Raw genomic sequence first — 22,665 nt, forward strand, 5'->3', positions numbered from 1 at the left:
CCCAATAAATTCACAGAACACCGAAAGATCTTTGTATGTAGTCAAGAAATCCAGTATTAAAAAATGAAGTACAATATGAAAGAGAGTATTAAGATAAAACCCAGACAGTTAATTGATTGATTTTTGAAATAATTCAATGTTTAGACTGTGAAATGTCAGAAAATTGATTATTATTGTCAGTTCAGTGCTATAGAAACAGAAACTCAGTGAATCTTGCTTTTAACAATCTGCAACCAAGCATTTATTAAAACTATTAACTAATAATGAATTGTCAAAATCATAAATAGAGTTGTTTTTATAGATTTGCTGACAATTCAATTAAGTGCTTGGTTAACTCACTGTTGATAACATTGTAAAGTCCAGCAACAGTGATCAGGTGACGATTTAGGGTTAGAAATACAGACGATTCCATAGTGTTGGAATAAAACATGAAGAACTCTGAACCCCATGCTAATATCTGCTGAAGCAGCGTGATCAACTTTTTTTGTTACTTCTTTGCTCTTTTAAAAGTATAACAAAGAATTTTTGTAAATTTTTGTCCAAAAGTTAATTTCTAAATCACAAAATAACATAAATTGTTTTTATTGTACTGTACACAATTAACATTACATTACAGGTTAACACACGTCCCAATTACACTTAATTTGGAATTACTACTATCTATTCCTTGTAAATACAAGGAATACATGCCCATGTCCACCTAAAGCGAAAGACATATAGAGATATATCTGTATTGCCCCCCTTTGTTGACATTAATCTGTGTAACTGCATCTGGACTATATTAGCCTGAAATACCATTGGTCAAATACAATTAGAATCAGAGTAATCTGAGAGCAGAGGATCGCTCATAACCAGCATTAGTCACACGCACCCTCCTCCACCTGAAGTACCTATTGCCTTGTCTGGCCTGACCAGCCCTGGCCTGTCCACCCTGGGGAGAGAGGGGGTGATGGAGTGTAGTATGTGTGTGTGTGTGGGATGGGAGTCTCTAGAACAGGTCCACCTGTCAGAGAACCATACACCCCCACCCCCCATCCCTTCAATTCATCCTCAGATCTTGCTTCCTGCTCAAACGTCCTCTCTACACAAGCTCTCCCACTTCTCCCATCCTGCTCCGCTCTGTCAGCCTGAGGACTAATGAAACTTGGCAATACTAACTGTCAGGATGTTTGAGGGGAGAGAGAGGGAACAAGTTAACAGGATATAAAGAGAGAAAAGGCGAAACCGGCAAACATGTAGAGAGAAGAGAGGGGGAGAGAGAGCGAGAGGGAGATGTAGATCAAAAAGGAAATGGAGAGAACAAGCGAAAGATGAGGAGAAGAGAGCTCCAGCATGCTGACGGCCAGCCCCTGAGGCCAAACCACAAGGGCCTAAAGTGGCTCATTGTGGTAGGACTGGCGTCTGTGTAGTGCTGGGCCCCTTTGCTTGCTCCCCTTTGGCCCGGGCCTGATCCAGCATGGCCTGGCTAAGCCTTCTCTGTAGCGCTGGAACCCGCTAGGCAATCCAGCTCTGACCAAACAGCCTGAGAAAGAAAACAGTCCTCTGCTCATCTGTCTGGCTCTCCCTACATCCTTCTTCCTCTCTTTGGTTACAAATTACTCTTGTTAGCTGCTCTGAAATCATTTTACGTCTATTATTTAAAACTTGAAGCATGTTCGACTTCCAGTGGGTATCAAGGATAGCGTTGCTTGTCTTCATTTTCATGGATTTGTGAATTTTGGGTGAAGACAGAAACCACATGTGGGGATTAGGTCTCAAGAGGGTTCAAGGCTGTGATACTTGGATGCAACTCGGTCTGAACTTTGGTATGAACTTTTGAAAATGCACAGGGCTGATGAGAACCGGTTGACCGGCTACTTTGAGGGCAACTTTCCATTTTATACCTGGTAAATTAGTTTTTATGTATCTGTGGGCCCTCAACAATACACATACGAGGTTGAGAGGCAATAAGATGACAAATTCCAAAGATATGCAAGCCACAAACGGGCAGACAGAGATTTGTGGAATAGATTGACTCTAAAACTATTTCTCACTGAATTATTGCAAAGATCGCAAATTAAACTGATGTTTTGATTTGGAGGATCAATAACCTGTGAAGGTAATATCACTTTCTTCCATTATAAACCTTAGTCATGTGCCCAGTAACATTTAGATGTAGAGAACCTTTCGGGATGGGAAATAGCTGCCAAGGTGGAAGAGGAAACCAAGCACATCAACAAGTCTTCATATTCCCTACCTGTCTCTGGACCTCTGCCAAGTTGTAGGGCAGGGCGCCTTCCTCCAGCGGAGCGATCTTCTCAACGTCCACTAAACCAACACGTCTGGTGGGGAGAAAGAGAGAGATTGAGGACCGAGAATAAGGTTTCATGTAACTTTCCAGTGTTCTAAAAACTCTCAGAGGATTATAACATTTCATCCATGCATCCCAAAGTTCATGACCTTTGGGAGAACAATCTGTCAGTGTGAAGTTTCTCAAAGTTTAGAGGTACTTGCTGCCATCGTTCCATGTGAAATTATTGTGGCATTCAATAATTCAGATCTGTGCTTGGCATGGCCGACATATAGGAACTGAAAACTCCCACTCCTTTATCCCTTCATCCAAGCATAACAAAGACATTCAACCTTTGGATAGAAAACTGTTGCCTTATTGCCTCTTTCCATTGCATCTCTACGACGGTCCCAGTTTTCCCAGGCTGAGGGAACGGGGAACGCCAAATCCCCTTTCCCCTCCACCCCGCTCCTCTGAATATTGGGGCTATTATCTCTCGCATCTCCAATCAAGGGGAGTGGAGAGGGCTATTAAAGTATCCTGTTGCCCAAAAATAATAATCAGGTGGTGTCTCAGGCCGGGGTTAGAAATTATGAGAGCACTGGTCGGGCCGCGAGGCAGACGCAGAGGAAGTGGGGGAATGTGAGACATATACAGTTGTTTTGTGCCATGGATTATAGGGGTTAGAATTGCCGCTTTTTTAAGGTAAATTGGAGATTGGAATGGGTTTGGACTGAAAGAGGATTCTCTGGCCCTGATGTAGTCATGATCTGGTTCTTTTGATGCATTGCAGAGAAGTTTGAAAACCAAGACAACTCTCTGAGGTACAGACCCTCGGGGTAAAGGTGCGAATTAGTGGGGCAACCATTGGTGAGACGTACTCCCAGACTAGCTGACGCAAAAGAAAATCAAATGAGTAAAGTATGAAATCTTTAGATGCTATCCCTCCATTACTGCCGAACACAGTTACATTTTTCCGAACTTAAGTATGTGTCTCAATTTAACATACATTGAATGTCTCGGATCAACATTACTGATGATTATTTCCTCAGAGATCATATTATCCAACCCAATACTAGATTAAACATAGAAAAAGCAGATTATATCCAATATACTGTCACATCAAAATTGAGGGAGTGATTCAAAACCAACATAATTTCAGGTTTGCCTTTTTTTTATGTTTTTGGCCATTTGTGTATGATTGTGGGTATGTGGTATTGATGGAAAGCAGATAAGAAATTGAGTGTGTGTGTGTGTGTGTGTGTGTGTGTGTGTGTTTGTTTGTGTCAGTCTTACCCACGGGGCTCTGACAGGTCGGCCAGCTGGAAGAGGATTTCAACCTCCATCGGTGTCACCTGGCCGAACTTCTGAGCTGCCACGATGAACTCCTCTACGAAAAACCAAAGATTTCATTTGTATTTCAATGATGAGCACCACACCTGCAGATATAATGCATTTACATGTGTAGCATATATGCAAAATCAATTACAACACAATTACAGTGATTTACAAACAGTGCCGCATAGTGAAAACATCCTATATCCCTATTTTCCTGCCAGTGGCACAGTGGCAGGAAACTTAGCAGATGTATCAGTGGAGACATTAAAATCCTCTGCACATCCTCATCAACCCGGAGGATCTGGAGGTTTTCCCAAGCCAGATCTGTCCTTGGTCAAATATACATAAATTCTTCAAGAACTCAGGAGCATCATGATCAGACCTTAGCCGGCTTGTTTTATTGCAAAAGAGCTGGGATAGGCTCCCAACTTTTAAATACTGTAGGTGAGTGTTTGAACATGAACTGATGGGAACATCGCTGAGAGCCGTAATCTTATATATTGACAGCTCATCAGCATACAGCAATCATGATGTCACCAAAATCAATATTCTTAACTCTCAGGATAGAGAACGAGGAACAGCCCTGATGGATCAAAAACACCAGATGCAAACCTTCTTGTCTTGATGGCGAGCAACTCCTCAGCTGTCATATTTAATGCCATAAGGTATAAGGAAAGCGCGCGCATCCAAACTTGATTAACAATAGCTGCTGGACAGAAGAGACGAAAACCAGAAGACGAGATACGTCTGCACACCAGTTGATGCTGCCGCAAACTTTTTTTATGTGAACTCCAAGGCAGGCATCGTTAGGGAGAGAATCAACGGGTGTTTGGACATTTCATTTTAATTTCTTGCCATATTTCATGGCTCCTGAATTTAAAGAGGTAGTTCACTGGAAATGAAAATTCACTCAGTACCTACTCACCAATGTGCCGATGGAGGGATGGGTGAAGTGTTTGAGTCCAAATCTTTTTCGGTTAACTATCCCTTTAAGGCAGAGTGGTTGGATAGTTCAATAATGAACCCTAGATTCCTGGGTTGTACTGAGTTTTGCATCATGTTTTACTCCTTTTAGTCGACTTTGATATATAAACCATTAACAGCAGCTGTTTTAAGTGTTGAAGCTTTAAGGTGGAATTTTTTCCTCGGGTTCTGTCACTCAACCATACTTCCCTCCGTAACATGGTTATGACTTACAAGTGAGAAGTGTCAAAGCATGTTATATTCATCATAAGAAAATTTAAAAAAGACAGCGTTATGGATTTCATGAGGTCTTTGAGGCAGCTTTAGAATGCCGTAACCTAAAACCTGCTCTATTGTCGGTGGAATAAAGAACAGGTTGACTGTAGGCTGGCTTACAGTGCAGGAGTCAGCATTGTTTGACCTGCTTTATTCAAAGAGCAGCAGGCTGGAGTTGTGACAGTCGCCCTACACTGGAGCCATTCACCCGGCCGAGGCTCAGCTTACCCCTGAGGCATGCTCTCTGTCTCATTCTCGCTCTCACACACACATATCCATGGGTACATGCAGGTAATGCTCAGAAGCATCTCAGAGAGCATAGTCACACAAGAATACACACACTCGCAGACACACACATACTTACACAGTCAGACATAGACAGAGGGTTCTGTCTGGGGAAATCACAGATCACAATGCCGATAACCTGTCTATCTCTAGCCTGTAGTCACCACACAGACACAAAGACACACAGACACACAAACACACACACACACAGACTTACACACGAAAACACACACACACACACAAACACGAAAACACAAACATTATTTTCCACTTTATTCTACTACAGAAAAGAATCTACTTATACAAATAACTGAAACAAGCACTGGGTTTCAACTCTATCTCTAACCCTAAAGTCTGATATGACCTGGCTTGTAACATGCAGTATAGCTTTTCTATGTTCCACCCGGCCCTTTGTTGCATGTCTTCCCAACTCTTTCTCCACACTAAAGCTTTCCTATCAATAGAGGCTAAAATGCCCCAAAAAATATTTGTTAACGACTGACTGGCACCGCCATCACTGAAGCTATATACTACTAGAAAGGGTAATACTTACAAAAAAAATACATACAAAAAAAACTTGATTAATTTCATCTTAACTTAAAGATAAAAAGAAATGAATCTGTGTCACATATTATGAGTTCTGGCCCCAACTCCAAATGCTCAATCAGCACAACTGATTTTAACCTGTTACAAAGATGTGCCTTTTGGTCACTGCTCGCTCAATGAAAAGTGTCTACTGTAAAGGCCTCCAGTACATGCATGCACACAAACACTTACACACTTGTGCACTCACTTCTGCGCAGGCGTTGAGCACTGTAACGGCATCCCCAAGGCAAAACAGTGGCCTTGTTGCACACATGGAATCCATCAGGAATATTACGCATGTGTGCATGCTTGGCTGTGTTAATGTATTTGGATGCTTGAGTGTATGTGAGAAATGCTGGAGCAGCGTGTGCTACAAAATACGCATACAATTGTTAGATACAGACCTGTGACAGAGTGTATTTGTGGACTATTAGTAGTACATGGAGCAGAGTCCCAGAGGAGATCTTAATGACTTGGGCAGTGGAGGGTGAATGGGTTGTGGCTGCGGAGGTCTGGCTGGCTACGGGCCACCACTGGTTGAGCCAAGCCCAGCCTTGGTGTGGCCATGGTGGGAACAGCCCAGCAGCACATGGGCTCTTGGTCTGGGTCAGATATGGTCCACACCCCTGATAAGGCTTCAGATAGCATCTTAAGGCTCCACTGGTGGCCCTAGGCCAAGGGGAGAGAGGTCAGAATGGTTTCTTAAAGACGACCAACTCAGGAGAAAGTGTTAGGGAGAAAGAGACGATGATGGAGAGAGCGAACTAGGATCATTCCTAAGTACTGAGGAGAGGAATGAGAGTGGGGCAAGCAAGTGAGCGAGATAAGGATTTAAAGAAACTACAGATGGGAGAAAGAGAAACACTTTAAATCCATCAATGCACAACAAAATAATACATTTTCCCTGCAATAATTCAGATGATGACGTACTGAAGTAGCACTGAAGCTTCACTTGATCTACAGGATGTAAAACTGCCACAAAAGTGAACACATCGCTCTGACCAATCGGATGTTCCTTAGTTTTTTGAAGAATCATTATCAACCAAAGACAACCAAAGACATACAAAGTGTTCCGCAGATCAGTGCCAGGATGTCTAATAGACAAGACAGGCACCATCAGGGATTGTGGGAATGCAGTACGTGTGCTGGGTTGGATCCAGCCTGCCCATTTAAATGCCAGCGGGAAGGAAGAAAACCACACAAAAACAAAGTTTCCACCCTCATTTCAGCACACACACAAACACAAACACACATGTAAATACATTATCTGGAAAATACATTCGGTATTGCCCGGAGTCCAGTACGAGTGAACACGTATACATTGTATGCTCATATTTGTTTTATGAGAGCTTGTCCTGTATTCTGTGCATCCTCTTGCACTGCACACGTGTAGAAAACATCACTGCATGTGTGTACATTCTTAAATACTCATACGTGAGTTTTTGTAATTTACCTTTGGTGACTTCAACATCTCTGCGGTGGCCAGCCAGGGTGCTGTAAATCTTCCTGACAAGCTCCATGTTGTTGAGCAGCGAGTTGAAGCCATTGAAGTAGGAGAAGCTGACGTGATGAGATGTGCTGCCTCCCGCAACCTGGACGAGGAAGAAGAGGAGCAGTTTAAGAGGCAGCAGAGTATAAATATATATCCATAAACTCAGTTGTGGTGCAAGTAGAATAAATGATTGAGGGCTGTACTGTATCTAGATTGTAATGGAGAAAAAAAAAAAAGATGTCAACATTGACACCAGCAAACCACCAGTAAACCTGCTTCCAGCGCTGCTTTTTCCATCACTAGTTGCATCCTCTCAGGGAGTTTAATTAACTGTCTTCATGAGGTGAAGGAAGTGGTAAAAGAACAGAAAATAGACAAAAGGTAACAGATTAAAAATAGACGCTGGGCTCTCGAGGACATTCCAGACTGCCCACAGACTCTTTTATGAGAACCAGGATCCCATCTTTAGCAGGCCAGGTTCCTAAACTCTGAGCGAGGCAACCCTAACCACTGCTTGTATAGTTATGTGTCTGTTCAAGTAAGTTCCCTGAATGCTGGGAAGTTAAGGCCAGAGTATCAGATGAGCCTTGGGGGCTTTGCTGTTGACTTCAATTGGAAATGTTGAGCTTCCTTTCACTAGATGGCACTGTTTGCTTTACAGACACAAGCAGGAGGGCTGCCTTCGTTTTTTCTGTGATTGCAGCATGGGAGGGAAGCTCTGTCTTGGGTGAAATTGCCCTAACAGAGAGATACTTCTGTATATGTTCATATCTATGAGACTTTAGACATGGATCTTCCTACAAAATCCAACAAAATCTTTCACAGACGGGGAGAGGTGAGGAATATTTTTGGGGGAAAGAGTGTGGCGCTGGTTATTTGGTTGTTTGTTTGGTGAGTGAATTAAAGGTTAACATTTCACTGTTTGTGTTGCTGCCATGAAACCGCCTTTCATGTATCTGCAGTGATTTTTCGATATGTGTGTGTATGCACGTGTGTGTGAGAGAGTTTACTAACTGCTCACCAAGATGTCTGGTCGGCGAGGTAAACACAGTGGAGAAAATGACAGAGTCTACAAGGTGTTTATGAAATGGGGCAAGACATGGACACAGAGACGCAACGCAAACACACACACACACACACGTGCAGCGAAAAAACACTAACACACACAAAGGGAAGACAAGACACAAAAAAAGACAAACATCTCAGAGTTCAAAACAAATAGAGTACACATGCACAGCCGCTCACGCACAAACACACACACAGGCCAAGATGATGGACTGTAAAGCTCCAGTCTCCATCTATCTCTGTCTCTATCTCCCCATTCAGCCGGCCTGCTCGGCTTTGACAGTGCCAGAGAGGTTAGACTTAATGACATGTTGGGAGAGAGACAGAGACATGGGGGAGGGAGGGAGAGAGAGAGAAAAAAATGAAAGGAGGAGAGAAGAGAGAGAGAGGGCGGATGAGAGGCGACAGAAAAAAGGTAAAAGAGGCAGCGGACGACATGAGAGAAAGACAGCTGGAGGGAAAGCCACGGTGTTTGGCTGTGGGAGTGTGAAAGAAAGAAGCGAACGCAGGGAAGAGAAAAGAAAAGAAAAGAAAGGAGGGAGAAGGAGGAAAACAGTCCAGCCTCTTTGCAGTCATGTCAGGCCTGATATCTGAATTTAACAATGAAATCGGTTGCAAATATAGATGCACGTAAAGGTGCTCTTTATGAAACATTGTTTAATTTGGGCATTATCTCCGATTTATTCGGTCCCAGATTTTGTAGATAATTCACTGTATCACAATCTGATTAAAATGTCCTAAATAAAGTGCAATTTGAATGAGCGTATAATTATAAGACATCACACCTATGACCAACATTTTAAACCAGTCTGACTTTTTGGCTAAAGTGAAACAAATAGATATGAGAGACACCACGGAGCGGAGCAGAAAAACCCACCGCCACGAGGCATTCCTCCACGAAGGGCGTGAGCATGTGTGGCCGGATGGTGACCATGATATCGCTGAAGTCAAGGGCTGAGATGGAGCCGCTGTGGGCTCGGTCCCGCTGGATAAAAGCCTGTCGCGCGTGCTCCAGCTGCATCTCCTGTGAGAAGGGAGAGGAGAGAAGAACGGAGGGCGAGTGGTGGTGTTAGATCATACAGTAAAATGTATATTATTGCACACACATGTGGGTCATACACCTCTTTATGTTGCCTTCGTAAATTAAAATCCACATAAGCTCACACGCATAAACACATATGTATGAAAACACATGCATTTACTTTGATGGGCCCCCTGGTACCATCCCCCCCCCCCCGCCCCCCTTGTTCAGTTACGTGGAGCCAGAGTTTGGCTTCAGCCTCGTCTCCTCGCCCCTGCAGTGGTTTGCCTACTGTGAGGCGTCACTTGGGCTTTTCACACCATCCCCAAATCCCTATGAAGCCCATTTGAGGGAGAAACACACACATACACACACACACAGACGTGCACACACAGGAAAAAAATGGCTAATCACCCAACTGCTCACTTTGTCGCTCTTCTTGCACACGCGTACACACAAAGGTCCACGGGGACAGCAGCAGGCTGCGGTGGGGACGGATCCCACAAGGCCTTTGAAATTAGCAGCCATTATCGGTACCTGCAACCACAAGTCTACAGAGAGAGGCGGTAAACAAGCCGCTGCCACCGACGCGCTCTCTGTCTTACAGCGAGACACTCTGTCACAGCAAAAGACGGGGTTATCAGAACAATAATAATCCACAAGGAGTCATCGTGAAACACGGCCGTGAGTATAAAGGACATCGAGCACTGACCGGTTGATTCGCCTGTTGACTCACCTGAAGTGAATTATGGCCTTTAGGTCAAGAAAGCAACACGGCAAAGAAAATCACCAGGGTATTGTGTTTCTGTGTACAACGCTTGTGACAAAGGGCAACACAATACAAAGGCCTGGATGACTCACTCCTCGGAACATTTGAGTTGTATACGTGTTAAATCAATGTAACCAGGGGGCTTCCGTCGTTATCCTCTATTGTCATTTCCAACATACACAAAGAGCTGAAATGATTAGTTATTCGACAGGAAATTGATCTGCAACAATTTTCATATTCAATTGATCTTTTTAATAATTTTTTGAGTCAAAAAAAAATCATTAAACTGGATTTGTAGGTTTTCTTTTGTTCTCATATTTTTTCATTTTATTTCAATATACTTAACTGAATATCTTTGGGTTTCGCACCGTTGATTTAAGTAAATCTGAATATGTCAACTTGTCTGATGAGGAGTTTTTACAGACATTTTTCACTATTTCTAATTTTAAAGACTAAACAATTAATTGATTAATTGATAAATTATTTGTAGATTTATTGTTAATCGTGTTTATGCATTAATATAAAAATATTTCAGTAAAAAAAACACCATCCTTCTAAATTAAGCTGATTTATTATACACAGCCCCATAAATATCCTAAATAAATCCAACAGGAACACATTGGAAACTTAGTGTAAATGCTGAATCATGTCAGGGAAACTTTTTTAAATATCATGTATTATAATCGGCTGCTAAGGATTTATACAATGACTTTTCAGTTCAAAATAAATGATTTTAAATCATTTTATCCAAAAGGCTGGACATTATTTTTACAAGACGCATGTGTGGGACCAAAACCACAGTTTAATCTTGAACATGCATGACATTATTCAAATGATTGATTCAGATGTTATTGTCATCAATGCAACTCAAAAAAGGGGTATTACTAAAACACAAAACCCTATGAGACTATGACTTATTGTTGTGCTGAATTCCACTGACAGCATAACTGATCGAACTCTAAATTCACGGCGCCCAGGAGAGACGACTGGGGAAGAGTGACATTTACACAAAGCTGAATGGAGACCGGAGGGGAGTAAGAATAGACATTGCAACAAAAGAGCCAGATTTGCGAAAACAGCAAATGCAGCAGTCATGTGTCAGTATCACCTATGAGCACAGCGGGGGGGGGGGGGGGGGGGCTCCAGGGAGTGTATGAGCGAGTGGAAGGCAAGGAAAACGAAGAGGGACTGACACACGTAAACACTTCCAAAGTAAATAAGGTGAGGTATATTTTGGTGTCAGCATCCTGAGTGTCGTGACTCAGTTCTCCGGTCGGTTGTGAGTAGGTCAGAGCACTTTGGCAAGTGGGAAGAGGGGAAAGGAGGAGGAGGAGAGCTGAATATGTAAAGTCAAAACAAAAAGAAAAGCGAGGTGAAGATATTATTTGAGGTCGCCTGTGTGCAGTGTGCAAAACAGAGGTAAACAACCATCTGTGTGTTTGCGTACACCGGTAAATGACCAAAAAAATAAAAAAATTAGATCCCATTTTTTGGGACAAGTCAAAAGTCTGAAAAGCCACTCTGCAACCACACAGATCAACAAAACAACTGTGGTCCGGGGGATGGAGCAGTTTATAGTCTCAGCCTCCTAAAGCTTTAACTTGTTGCAACTGTATGAGTGTTTCAGGGGTATGGTTTTTATTTGGGAGGAGAGTGAGGCGGGAGACTTAAAGCTGGGGGCTTAAGACAGCCAACGAGAGACCGCCGAGGCATTTGCAGTCGCTCTAATTGTACTCGGACGAGAATAAAAACGCATGACAGGCCACCTCTGTTTGTTTTCAATGGCTGCAAATCTCTTCCCCCTTTCTCTTGCAGACTCAACCAACAGACTCGAGCGGAGCAGGATCGTCGCATTCTTTTCCAATCTCTGCTTCTCATGAGCACGGGGCTAAAGTTATTATAAGGGGAAGCTTAAGCACAACTGCCCATTTACATGTGTGCCACTGAGCCCTCAACACAGTGACGGTAAGGGCTGCCCACTGATTCTTGGGGGAGTCCAACATATAATTGGGACTTTTAAAATCACAGCAATGTCAACAATTTGCTTCTTCTTTTTTTTTTTTTGTACTTAGGAAAGAAGTGGGACATGTGGTGTCCCCTCCATGTAATTCCGGCCCCTTACTCGCCAGCATTTATAATATTGGCTTAAGTGTGCCACTGTGTGCCACTTCTCTGGACATCGGTAAAACCACTGCCAGAGACAACACCACGCTGACAATGCGGAGCCGAGCCTTGGCCGGCTTCCACGCACGAGACGAGAAAAATGCATGTAATTGGTGAGAATCTCTGGCTTCCATCACGGCAGTAATTGGCCAGAGAGAGCCCTTGTGAGAAATATGCGGTGCAAACGTTTTCCCCGATAATCCCATCTTGTGAGCATCTGGCAGCGGCGTGGTTACAATGGTAGAAAAAAACACATAAAAACACATGCATGTACGGCAGGAAGAGGAGGATATGAAGGATGGGAACATTCCTGGAGGGGAAAGAAGTTTGGTGATTGGAAATTACAAAAATAAGTGAGAGATATTCAGAAATTTGATGTGCGGGTTGGTTTGAAGCCCTTTCTGAGAACTTCTATAGCTGCACAGTGTAGTTTTCTTGAAGGCTGACATTTACAAATGCTTAACAAGGGTATCATAACATCATTGTGTAGTAGTGCAGTCATAAGGTATGTGGTAATTGCACAGGTTTAAAGTCTGCTTCAGGAAATGTTTCTGTGACTATCCTAATTGCCTTGTCATCAATCACTTTACTCACTGATAACACGCTATAGGAGTGAACTGCCAATACCTGAATTTTACTTGAGCCTAAGTACTGTTATTGCAGCGAGTCATTAATGTGACTTAATTTATTAGAGCCCACAACATCATTAAACCGATCAAGTTTAATATTTTACAGTGTTAAAGTAAAGATATAAAGGTAGTAAAAGATAGAGTGCAAAAACAAACTCTCTGTGGAACATCGCCTACCTACAAAGTGAGGCGTCACGTCAAAAATGAATAATAACTTCTGCCATTTATTAAGGCATGAATCGAAAAGCTATGAAAAATGATCAAATGCAGAGAGCGTCAGCAGGAAATGTGCATTTCATAGTTGAGCAATGAGAGCGGCTGGCTGCTGGCCTGCCGCTGTGAAGAGCTGGAAACCACGGAGTGACTGACTGAGAGAGAACTGGGCACGCTGTCAATGCAAAGTACAGCATCTACTGGCCACAACACCACACAATTACATTCGTGCACGCGCAAACACACACACACGCGCACACACATACACAAAGGAGAAAAAGAAGCACACATAAACACTGACACAAACACAGTTGCATAAGGCTTTTATGCCGCCGCTCACACATCCGTATGAGTAGATATGTAAGACACAGTCATATATAGATCCACACATATTTATAGGAACACACACTAACAAGGACACATATACATATAAACAATATCCCAATATCCATGTGCTGCTGCCCACTGTGCGTAAGCCATCTGGTCTAAGTTAAGTGTAATATAAAAAGCTCATTCAAATACATGGTGAGTGTGGATGCAAACTTGGCACAGCTATGGCTCTCTCACCCCCCCCCCCCCTCCACCACCTCTCCCTGGCTTGGGCATGATTTAAGTCTAGACATCATATTGGAAAATGGCTCACACGCCACAAACACACAAAGAATATTCCAGGGATACTATTTATGGAGGTAGGGACTTTTTGTCTCTGTACCTGCCCGAGAATAGGTGGAGCAGGGTTATGATTAGGTGTACGTCAGCTAATGAAAGACAAATGCGGAACATTTCCAAAATATATATAACCTCAGTGTTTCATTAATGAGTAATGGGGACAATATGGAGGGCTGCGCTTGAGAGGGATAGAAAAGCGCTGTGTGTGCACATTGGTCTGCCCAAGCTGAGATAAGTATCTAACAATACAGATGTGTGTAAGAGCAAGTTAAATATGTGAGGATAAAGCAATGTGTCCTGGCACATGAACTGGTTGGTTCAGATTTATTGACTGTCACCGATTGTCAGTCGGACAGATCGAACAAAAGCAGGCCAAAGAAAGAAACCCAGAAGTTTAAAGAGGAAACACAAAATGTGATTTAATGTCCGCAGAGTTGTAAAATAATAACACGAGTGAAGCAGGTGGGCAGAAAAGCCAAAATGATATAAAAATTAAAATGTCGGACGATATCGTTAATCATGATAAATGTCACATTATTAATTTTGATCCTGAGTGAAGGTTTTGGTTTTAAACTCTCCTTTATGAGCAGAGAATGACAAACATTTGATAAACTGCAAAAACATTTTACAAATCCGAAGTAGAACCTTCATATGTTAACCTCCTCTATTTGCTTTCACAATACATTAGCAATACATTCATATAAACTGGACTTGATGAAAATCATACTGTGATAATTACTAATATTGTTTTATCGCCCCAGCTCTACAGGTAAACAGCGCAAAACCTACCAGGAGGAACTGGGTGAACTCTCCGTAGCCGAGCTGCTTGTCCCTCTGAGTTCCAAAGTGCAGCTCTATGAACTCACAGTCCCAGTTGAATGGGATGTGCTGGTGGATGCTGGTCTGGCTGAAGACCTGCTTCACGTCCTCTGCAGGGGAGATTAAAAAAAAAGAGAGACAAGCATCTGCTTTAATAAATGAAAACAGCAGCAACAGCTTTGAGGCAGCGTTTCAAAACAACTGCACTGCACAGGAAGAAGTTGAATCTTCTATACAGTTAATGTAGCAACAAAACTGTTATATTACTGCTAAATCAAGAGAAATAGTATAAGCAAAATGTGCCTAAAAGCACATTTAAGCAATGTATAAACATGTGATTGTTATTTTGTTACATTACATAATGGCTTTATTACTTATACATTAATGCTGAAGTAGGGGCTACTGATTTAATTTGACTGGCTGAGGCTAATTTTAACATTTTATATTGTTTCTCATATTGTATCATCCTATAATTATGGTGGAAGGCGATGAACCCATTACATTTTAGTGTGGATCCAGTTTTTTTTTTTTTTTCTTTCAGATGGGGTGTTTTTCAACATTTTCATTGATTTTTCAGAGGATAATTTATGGCTCTCGATTGGAAAAAAGATGCATGAGTGTGTGAATTTGACATTTGGAATTTCTATTAGCTAAGTAACTGTTGTAGTAGTAACTGTGTCAAAATAAAATAGTGGCTTTAAAATAGAATATTCCCCTCTGAAATAGAGTAGAAATATAAGGTATAACTGGAGGCACTGAGGTATAAGCACATCATAAACAATACTTCAGTCAACGCACTTTCCACCAATGATTTCCTGTGTTGAAAAACAGAAAATTCAAGCAGTTACAAGATCATTTTGTTTAAAATTCATTATGATTATTGAATAGTTTTGTTTAGGGTTTACCCAATAAACCCCACTTTTAAAGCAAATAACTTTACATTGACTATGCATAAAACTTTCAGCGCAATTAAAAAACTTCTCAACCTCAAAAGGGATTACACATTATTTCTGACAAATGTCAACATCAATCTCCAGAACACGATTCCACCATGAGAGAAATTTGCTTGACTTTAAATCTTGAATGAAAGCGTCCTGAGTGACTCATGGCCGAACTGGTTTGAGCCGAGCGCAGCTCTGCATTCAGGAGGAGAAGTCGTTCCTTCTCCCTCGTGTTCCTCTGCCCTGAACCCTCTAAGCCTCTGCAGCCAGTGGAGTGGAGAGACACTGAACATGAGTCCTAAATTACAGCCTTACTAAAGAAACAAAAACAAACCGATAGAGTGACCTGTTTCTTATTACCAAACAAGCCGCGCTGAATGAGTGCAGAAAGGAAAAGGAGGAAAGAAACAACTTTTTTATCAAGACAGACAGGGAGGGAAGGAGGGAGAGAGAGAAAGGTGATATTTACCTCAGCGCAGAGTTACCTTCTGAAGAAAGACAGCTCGGCTATTGTTTTTTTTTACACTTTAATGAGGCAATAAATATACAGCCTTTAACTCTTTAAGGGAGAGGCCGGTCCACAGCCTGCCGTTTATATCATCAGCTTTTATAGACCTGTCAACACTCAGTCCTCTTTCAGTTTTTTCTTTCTCTTTCTCATTTTTGTCTTTTCAGGCTGAGACACAACTGCATTTCATATGTCACGTTACGTTTTTATGAACTCAGCATTCCACCATTTATTCATTTAGTTTTTTTTTAGTGCTAAAAGCTCAAAGCGCTGAGCCTGCCTGTGCTTAACTGAAATTACACGGGTTATTATCAAATTAAAATGGCTTTACCGAAAAATTAAATAAAAAGAAATCAGAGCGCAGACATTTATTGCATGAGAGAACAAACTGGTCTTTTGACGCAACCTACGCTGCAGCGATGTTTTTAATAGGTCGTAAAGAGCGAGTTCTTTATGTTCTGTAATCTAATGAACGGCAAATAGAAATAGAGAGAAAGGAGGACAAAAAAATTGGCGAATTCTGTAATGTATCACAATAAAGCAACTCTGACAAGTCTATAATCTCAGTCACAAGTTATTTGCTTTTCGTGAAATGGTATCCCGATGTAAGTGGCAGACACTGCAGTCAGTGTTTGTGCATGGCGTGATGTGTGTTATGTTTCTCATGCAATTTTCCACTTGTGTGTGAGTCTCATGGAGCACAGGCATCGGGATATTCATTAACCTTTGGGAGACGCAGAAAAACAGCGGACCTTTTAATTGCCACCAAGACAACGTCACTCTAATTGATCCTTTTAAATATGAAAATTTACATATGTGCATATATAATCAGCAATGATCTTGCGCCCTGTCGACAGCAACAATTAAAATGAAATTCACTTACTCTTCGCTGTTTGCGAGCGGGACGTGTGCGCTGCATTTCAAATCAAGCCTAATGTGCTGACGCCTCGCACACCTACAGAAGGCTGGCATTTGACTTGTTTAAATCAATTAGGCAAATGTGAAATAAGCAACGAGTGCACATGTCTTTGCCTTTCCCTTTAGAGCTTCAAGGTATCAGAGTAATGGTGCCAATCATACACACACACACACACACACACACACAAACACACAAACAGGTAGAGCTACCCACCCACCTCCTCCACCTTCATCTCCAGAAGCCCTCTCCTAATCCAAAACTTAACCTTAATTTTTTACAGTATTTTTGTTTGTGGATGCGACCATGACAGACACGACGAGCGGAGTTCAGACCCCCACACAAATTAAAGAGGACGTTGCATGCAAACTTCTTCCAGTGGCACTTTTAAAAGGAACACTCTGTGCTCTGTTTGGACTGGATAGGCTAAAAAATACTTAAATGTCAAATACAAAGAAACGGATGCAGTGTTGAGACCGGAACTGTAATTTGATGTTTACATAATACCATTAGTCTTACTTCATCCTGATTTAAGTTCTCTAGTTAGTATCATCTCAAGTGATTGAGACACAATGAAACCCTGAATATAAGAACTAGCAGAGAGATTTGTTTTTTATTAAATAATCAAAAAGAACACTGGTTAGGGTTAACCACCCTAACATGGGTTCCATAATGATTTACAAGAGGAGATGGAGTTATCTAATTTCTGAATATAAATTAAATAAAAATGAACTCCCAGAAGAGTGAGGACATAACTAGAATGTCACTCAGATCCATGAATTACTCCCTGCTGAAATGGCCCAAAGAATGTGTAAAAGGTGTATTCTCCATGTGAATATGCAGAAGATGTAGGCAAGGAATGACATTTTGGTGCTGGAATTATTCTGGTTTCTGTTTCTAGTTTGACCAAGCACATTTGAGCAGGGTTAGATTGCACGCAGGTAGACAGTCTGTGTAGAGAGCAATAGCCCTCTCCAACTTCAACCCCAACTTTTTTATTTATCTGCATTCGTATGCGGATTACTGTTGATAGAAAACAGAAAAAATGTCGTCTGGACTTCCAACACCTTAGTAGTATAAGTAAGTATCACTGTTTATGTGGAGAAATGTTCTATTAAGAACGGAAGGGGGAGTCTTTGCCCAGATATCCTCTGTCTACACCGGAAGCCCCCAGAGGCTAATTCATCATCACATGAACATTTCTGACCCTTTGTGTGGATCCAGCCCAAAAATGAATGGGTTCTTTCTTGGCTCAAATCCCATAAAGTTTTGCATAAATTAATTTCCTAGTTTTTGCATAAACCCAAGAAAGGGAAAAGCACAGAGGAGCAATATCTTAAAGGGAGGGGTAAAATTCTCAGAAATCCATCGTTTCTGAGGTTTGTATTTCTCAAGGATGATATCTCTTTTAAGGTGCATCAAAGCACCTGCAGTATAATACATGCTAACAGTTGAGTTGCACACAAGGAACATTGTTAATGGTATTCACTAATTCAGTAAATCAGAGGCAGGAGTTACTCACCAAAAGTGGTCGCTCCATTGCCCGCTTTATCAAACAGCAGGAAGGCGACGATGAAGAGGGAGTCCGGGGCACACAGCACCGACTCAAACGCTAGAAACTCCTGAAAGGAGATCAACCTGAAATAAGAGAGGAGGGCAGAGAGAAAGAGGATACGTAGGACCGTTAAAGACTCTAAAATACTGTCATTTAATTTATTACTGTGGTATTCTGTTTCACGTTTCCTGTATAAATACTTAATCAGTTACACATGTCAGGCGCAGAGTCACTGCTCTTCATTTAACAGTACAGAGTAAAGCCTTAACCTAGATTAAAATGAAATATCAAATTTAAAAAACAAGTAGTTTTAACACTGCATTAAACTAAAACACTAGCACACTTAGACAACCAATCAATCTGCGCAACGTGTAATTCAAGCTTCCTTTTAGTCGGTCGTCTGTTCTTCAATATGTAATGTCATAAATTCATCGAGTGTGACAGCGAGAAAAGAAAACATTTTAAAGAGCTCAGTGTGTGTTCCCGGTTTGAGCTGGCAGCTGGTATAGAGAGGGCCAACTTTACAACAGCAAGGGAGAAAATGATTAAATATGAAGTTTCATATTTCAGTGTGCCATTTTAAACAAGTAGACGGGCAAGGAGGGAGTTGGGAGTCATGAATTACCGTATAATTCAATTCAGAATCAACAAGACACAATGTTAGGTTAATATGGGAAAAGTCAACAGAAGGCAAGGTGGGAAAAAAAGTATGGTTTCCAGTTAAATGGTATACCGGGGTACAATTCCTCACTGTCCAGCATCAAGTTGACAAGTCTATAAGACCAGGTGCAGCCAGGACATGGCTGAAGATGCAGCAGGCGGTGTCTATTTCAGTTGTCTAAGTGGACTAAGTTGGAGGTTTGCATTAAAGGTGCAGGTGGACCAGGCAGGTGGGAGCCTGGAACAGCAGGAGACATGGTAGCACTCTGGCCATAGCCAGCAGCTGTTAGCATCCACTCTTGCCGACTTGTCTGAGGATTAATTTGGTCACTATAATCGTGATACAACACTTTCACACCGTTTTCATCAAACACAATTTGTGAGTTTACAGATCAGTTTTCTCTTTGTTCCCATTAATCTTTTTGTGTTCTGTGTTGTGTTGTTGTGTCCTGTTTCCCTATAGTCACAAAAAAGAAAAATAACAACAATCATAAACATCACTATTGTGTGAACCCACTGCGCGCTCCCTCGGGAGAGTCCTGCTGTGGGGATCTGGACCACGCACTCTCGCCTTTATTTAGGGCCTGGATCGCAGTCGCAACAAGTCCATTATGAATCTCACAAATGGATCTGATAATTACAGGAGGGGGTCAGTGCTAATGAGTAGTCCCCGAGCATCCATTTATTAAACCTATTTCAATTTCCAATGGGGGAGTGTGTAGAGGAAGGGGGTGGTTGCAATGATTACAGTTTCCTTGTTGCTTTAATTAATTATGCTACTGATGACATTTCGAGATTGTTTGTTTGGACGAGGACCGTGTTGGTTTGGACGTGGGTGCTTATGTGCATCTTTATACTTGCATGTAGAGAAAGTACGGCACATATGAGACAGATCTGTTCCATGAAAAAAGTATTGGTTATGAAATAATACCTAGAAACGGGTGGTAATTGCTGAGTACCAGAAAGGCTCTGTTAAAGAATGAAAAGCACTGTTCAGATTACTGGCTTTTCAATGTAGACTGCAAAGACGTTACTCCTCCCTTGAAACATTAAAGAAAAAGAAACAAACACAAAAACAGGAATAGAAGTGAGCTTAAAGTTTGCTACCATGGCGTCGTTGTTTTAAATTGAAGACTCATTGTTTTATTAACAATGCAGCTGGTTATTAGGAGCAGGCTCCTGCTAACAGCAACGGAGGTGAAAGGGGGCACAAAGACACACAGCTGTGACTGTGGATGAACTGTTAAAAACATGGCCAATGCCATTGCTGCTAACACAGCGGGAGTATTCTCAAACTCTCCAATAATGACCATTCCTTTGTGACACATGTACAGTTCACTCCGAGATTTTAGGCTGATGGAGGAGCTGAACCAGGCTCAGGCAGCAGAAGTCCCAGCAGCAGTTTCCAAGACAGAACCAAGCGGATTTCTTTCCATCTTTTTTCCTTTTACATTCATCCATTGACATGCACGCTGGTCATCTCGTCTGTGTTTTCCCAGACATGGATAATCAGCATATTAGTGTAAATGAGCGGGCTGTTGATCATGGAAGAGGGGGGAATTGGACCACGGTTTAGAGCGGAGGACTCCAGACAAGATCCAGGGGGCAGCTCTATAACACAGACACACACACAAGCACACACACACACACACACACACACACACACACACACACACACACACACACACACACACACACACACACACACACACACACACACACACACACACACACACACACACACACACACACACACACACACACACACACACACACACACACACACACACACACACACACAAGAGAAACATTCCACATTACTAGCAAGCATTTACACACACAGCTCCGTAGCCGGGGATGAAGCTTATGATGGTTGATTAGCAGCGCCATGACGGCTGCGAAATGATTACCATGGGAGGGGGGGAGAAGCCATCGTTTTTTGCTATGCGGGCCCTTCCCCGACGAGACGCTCAATAATCAAATCAAACCAACAGCATCTCCCAACCATCAACTGCCATGGCATGTGTCCAGGGCTGCCCAATCCGTGTGTGCAGCCCGGGATGAACTTCCAGGAGACGAGGCTGATGTGATACTGTGGCGCGGCGTCTCCTCAGCATACTGTGCGCTTACGTAATTCCGCAGGACTTTGTTCCATCTTTAAACAGACACAGACATATCCCTGACATGCATCAAGACATAAACAAAGGCTTGATGCCAGCATGTGTTTCCTCAGCTGACAGCTGAATGATGCTTCTGTTACGATGCCAATACAACGCCATCTAAACTGCCTCCAAAACTCCTGTCCCAACTCCATCCTCCATTCCTTCTGTTTTTTTGTTGTTTTTTACTATCTCTGTCACCCGGCTTTTATCTCTCTCTCACTCTCTTCCCAGCAGGTATCTAAATACGCTCCCCTGAGTCAAAACCCGGGCTCAGAAACATTGTTTACATGCAACATAAATGCATGTTCCTTTGGCTGATAAAAAGACATGTCTCCGTTGTTGACGGTGAGAGAGAGTGGCCTGGATGTGACTTCAATACTCCCCCTGTCGCTGGCATCTTGGCATTGTCACAGACAGCCTTCCACCCGCCCAGAGCGTGCTCGTACATAGTCACACGCACACACACACGCATACCCAGGTGAGTGCAAGATGCCGGGATCTGTTCGGTTTGTAAAAGTGGACACCCACCAGCTCGAGTCCAGAATGCCCACAGCAGCTTGCAGACTGCTATTTTCCCAGCATGCTCCCTTAACAAAGTTTTTTTTTTCTTCCAAGAGTCTATGGGTAAAAGTGTTTTCACACTTGAACAGATGCTTCTATCAAAATATCACAGGGGAGAAGGAATAGAGAAGCAGAAAGGTAGGCAGTGAAAACAAGAAACAAGATGGAGGGAAAGCAGAGTGCATTAATGTACGTGAGAGTGAAGACAAGAGACCAGGGGTGAGGAGAGAGCATGTAAAGAAGGTGAAAAGTGAACAAGAGTGGAAATAAATAAGTGGAGTGAAAGAGGAACATTTTAATACTGTGTTGTAATACACAAAATATTCTATCCCTGAATAACTCTGCACCCTCCACAACCCCAACTCTCTTTCTTTCTCTCTCTCTTTATGTATTTATCTATCTATCATGTCTGTTTCTCTATCTCACTGGAGGCAGCGAGAATAAGACGCAGAAAAGTGATTTCCACATAACAGATTGTTATGACTGTCACTATATCCCCCTGATTTACACAGACGTGGGAGACTGTTTACACCCTGGCATCTAAGTAAATCTACTATCACACGTATTGCAGTCCAACAGAAAAGAACCCCATGCGACCCCCTGTTATATCTATTACCCCGACTCATCTCGTTGATATGGAGCCATACCTGGCAAAAAAACAGCAGCAGGCGCACAAGCTTCAAATATATTATGCTCATATCGCAAAACAAACACTTAGTGTTCACAAACATATTTGCATACGATTTAAGTGGTTTGTTTTTTCCTTCTTTCCTTTTCTTTTCATGAGTTTCGCATTGGATCGGCCC

At 42.2% G+C, this 22,665-nt stretch overlaps 1 protein-coding gene across 1 annotated transcript in view; it reads right to left on the minus strand.

The window, feature by feature from the left end:
• Window positions 1-22,665, minus strand: part of LOC133972541 (electrogenic aspartate/glutamate antiporter SLC25A13, mitochondrial) — a 47,355-nt gene that overhangs the window by 21,314 nt on the left and 3,376 nt on the right. The window contains exons 4-9 of the mRNA XM_062410055.1: window positions 18,444-18,559; window positions 14,527-14,666; window positions 9,151-9,297; window positions 7,170-7,308; window positions 3,566-3,659; window positions 2,237-2,321 (exon numbers count right to left, since the gene is read on the minus strand). Of these exons, the coding sequence (XP_062266039.1) occupies window positions 2,237-2,321; window positions 3,566-3,659; window positions 7,170-7,308; window positions 9,151-9,297; window positions 14,527-14,666; window positions 18,444-18,559 (721 nt within the window). The remainder of the gene's footprint in view (window positions 1-2,236; window positions 2,322-3,565; window positions 3,660-7,169; window positions 7,309-9,150; window positions 9,298-14,526; window positions 14,667-18,443; window positions 18,560-22,665) is intronic.

This window comes from Platichthys flesus, chromosome 17 (assembly GCF_949316205.1).
Source record: "Platichthys flesus chromosome 17, fPlaFle2.1, whole genome shotgun sequence".
Lineage (NCBI taxonomy): Eukaryota > Metazoa > Chordata > Actinopteri > Pleuronectiformes > Pleuronectidae > Platichthys > Platichthys flesus.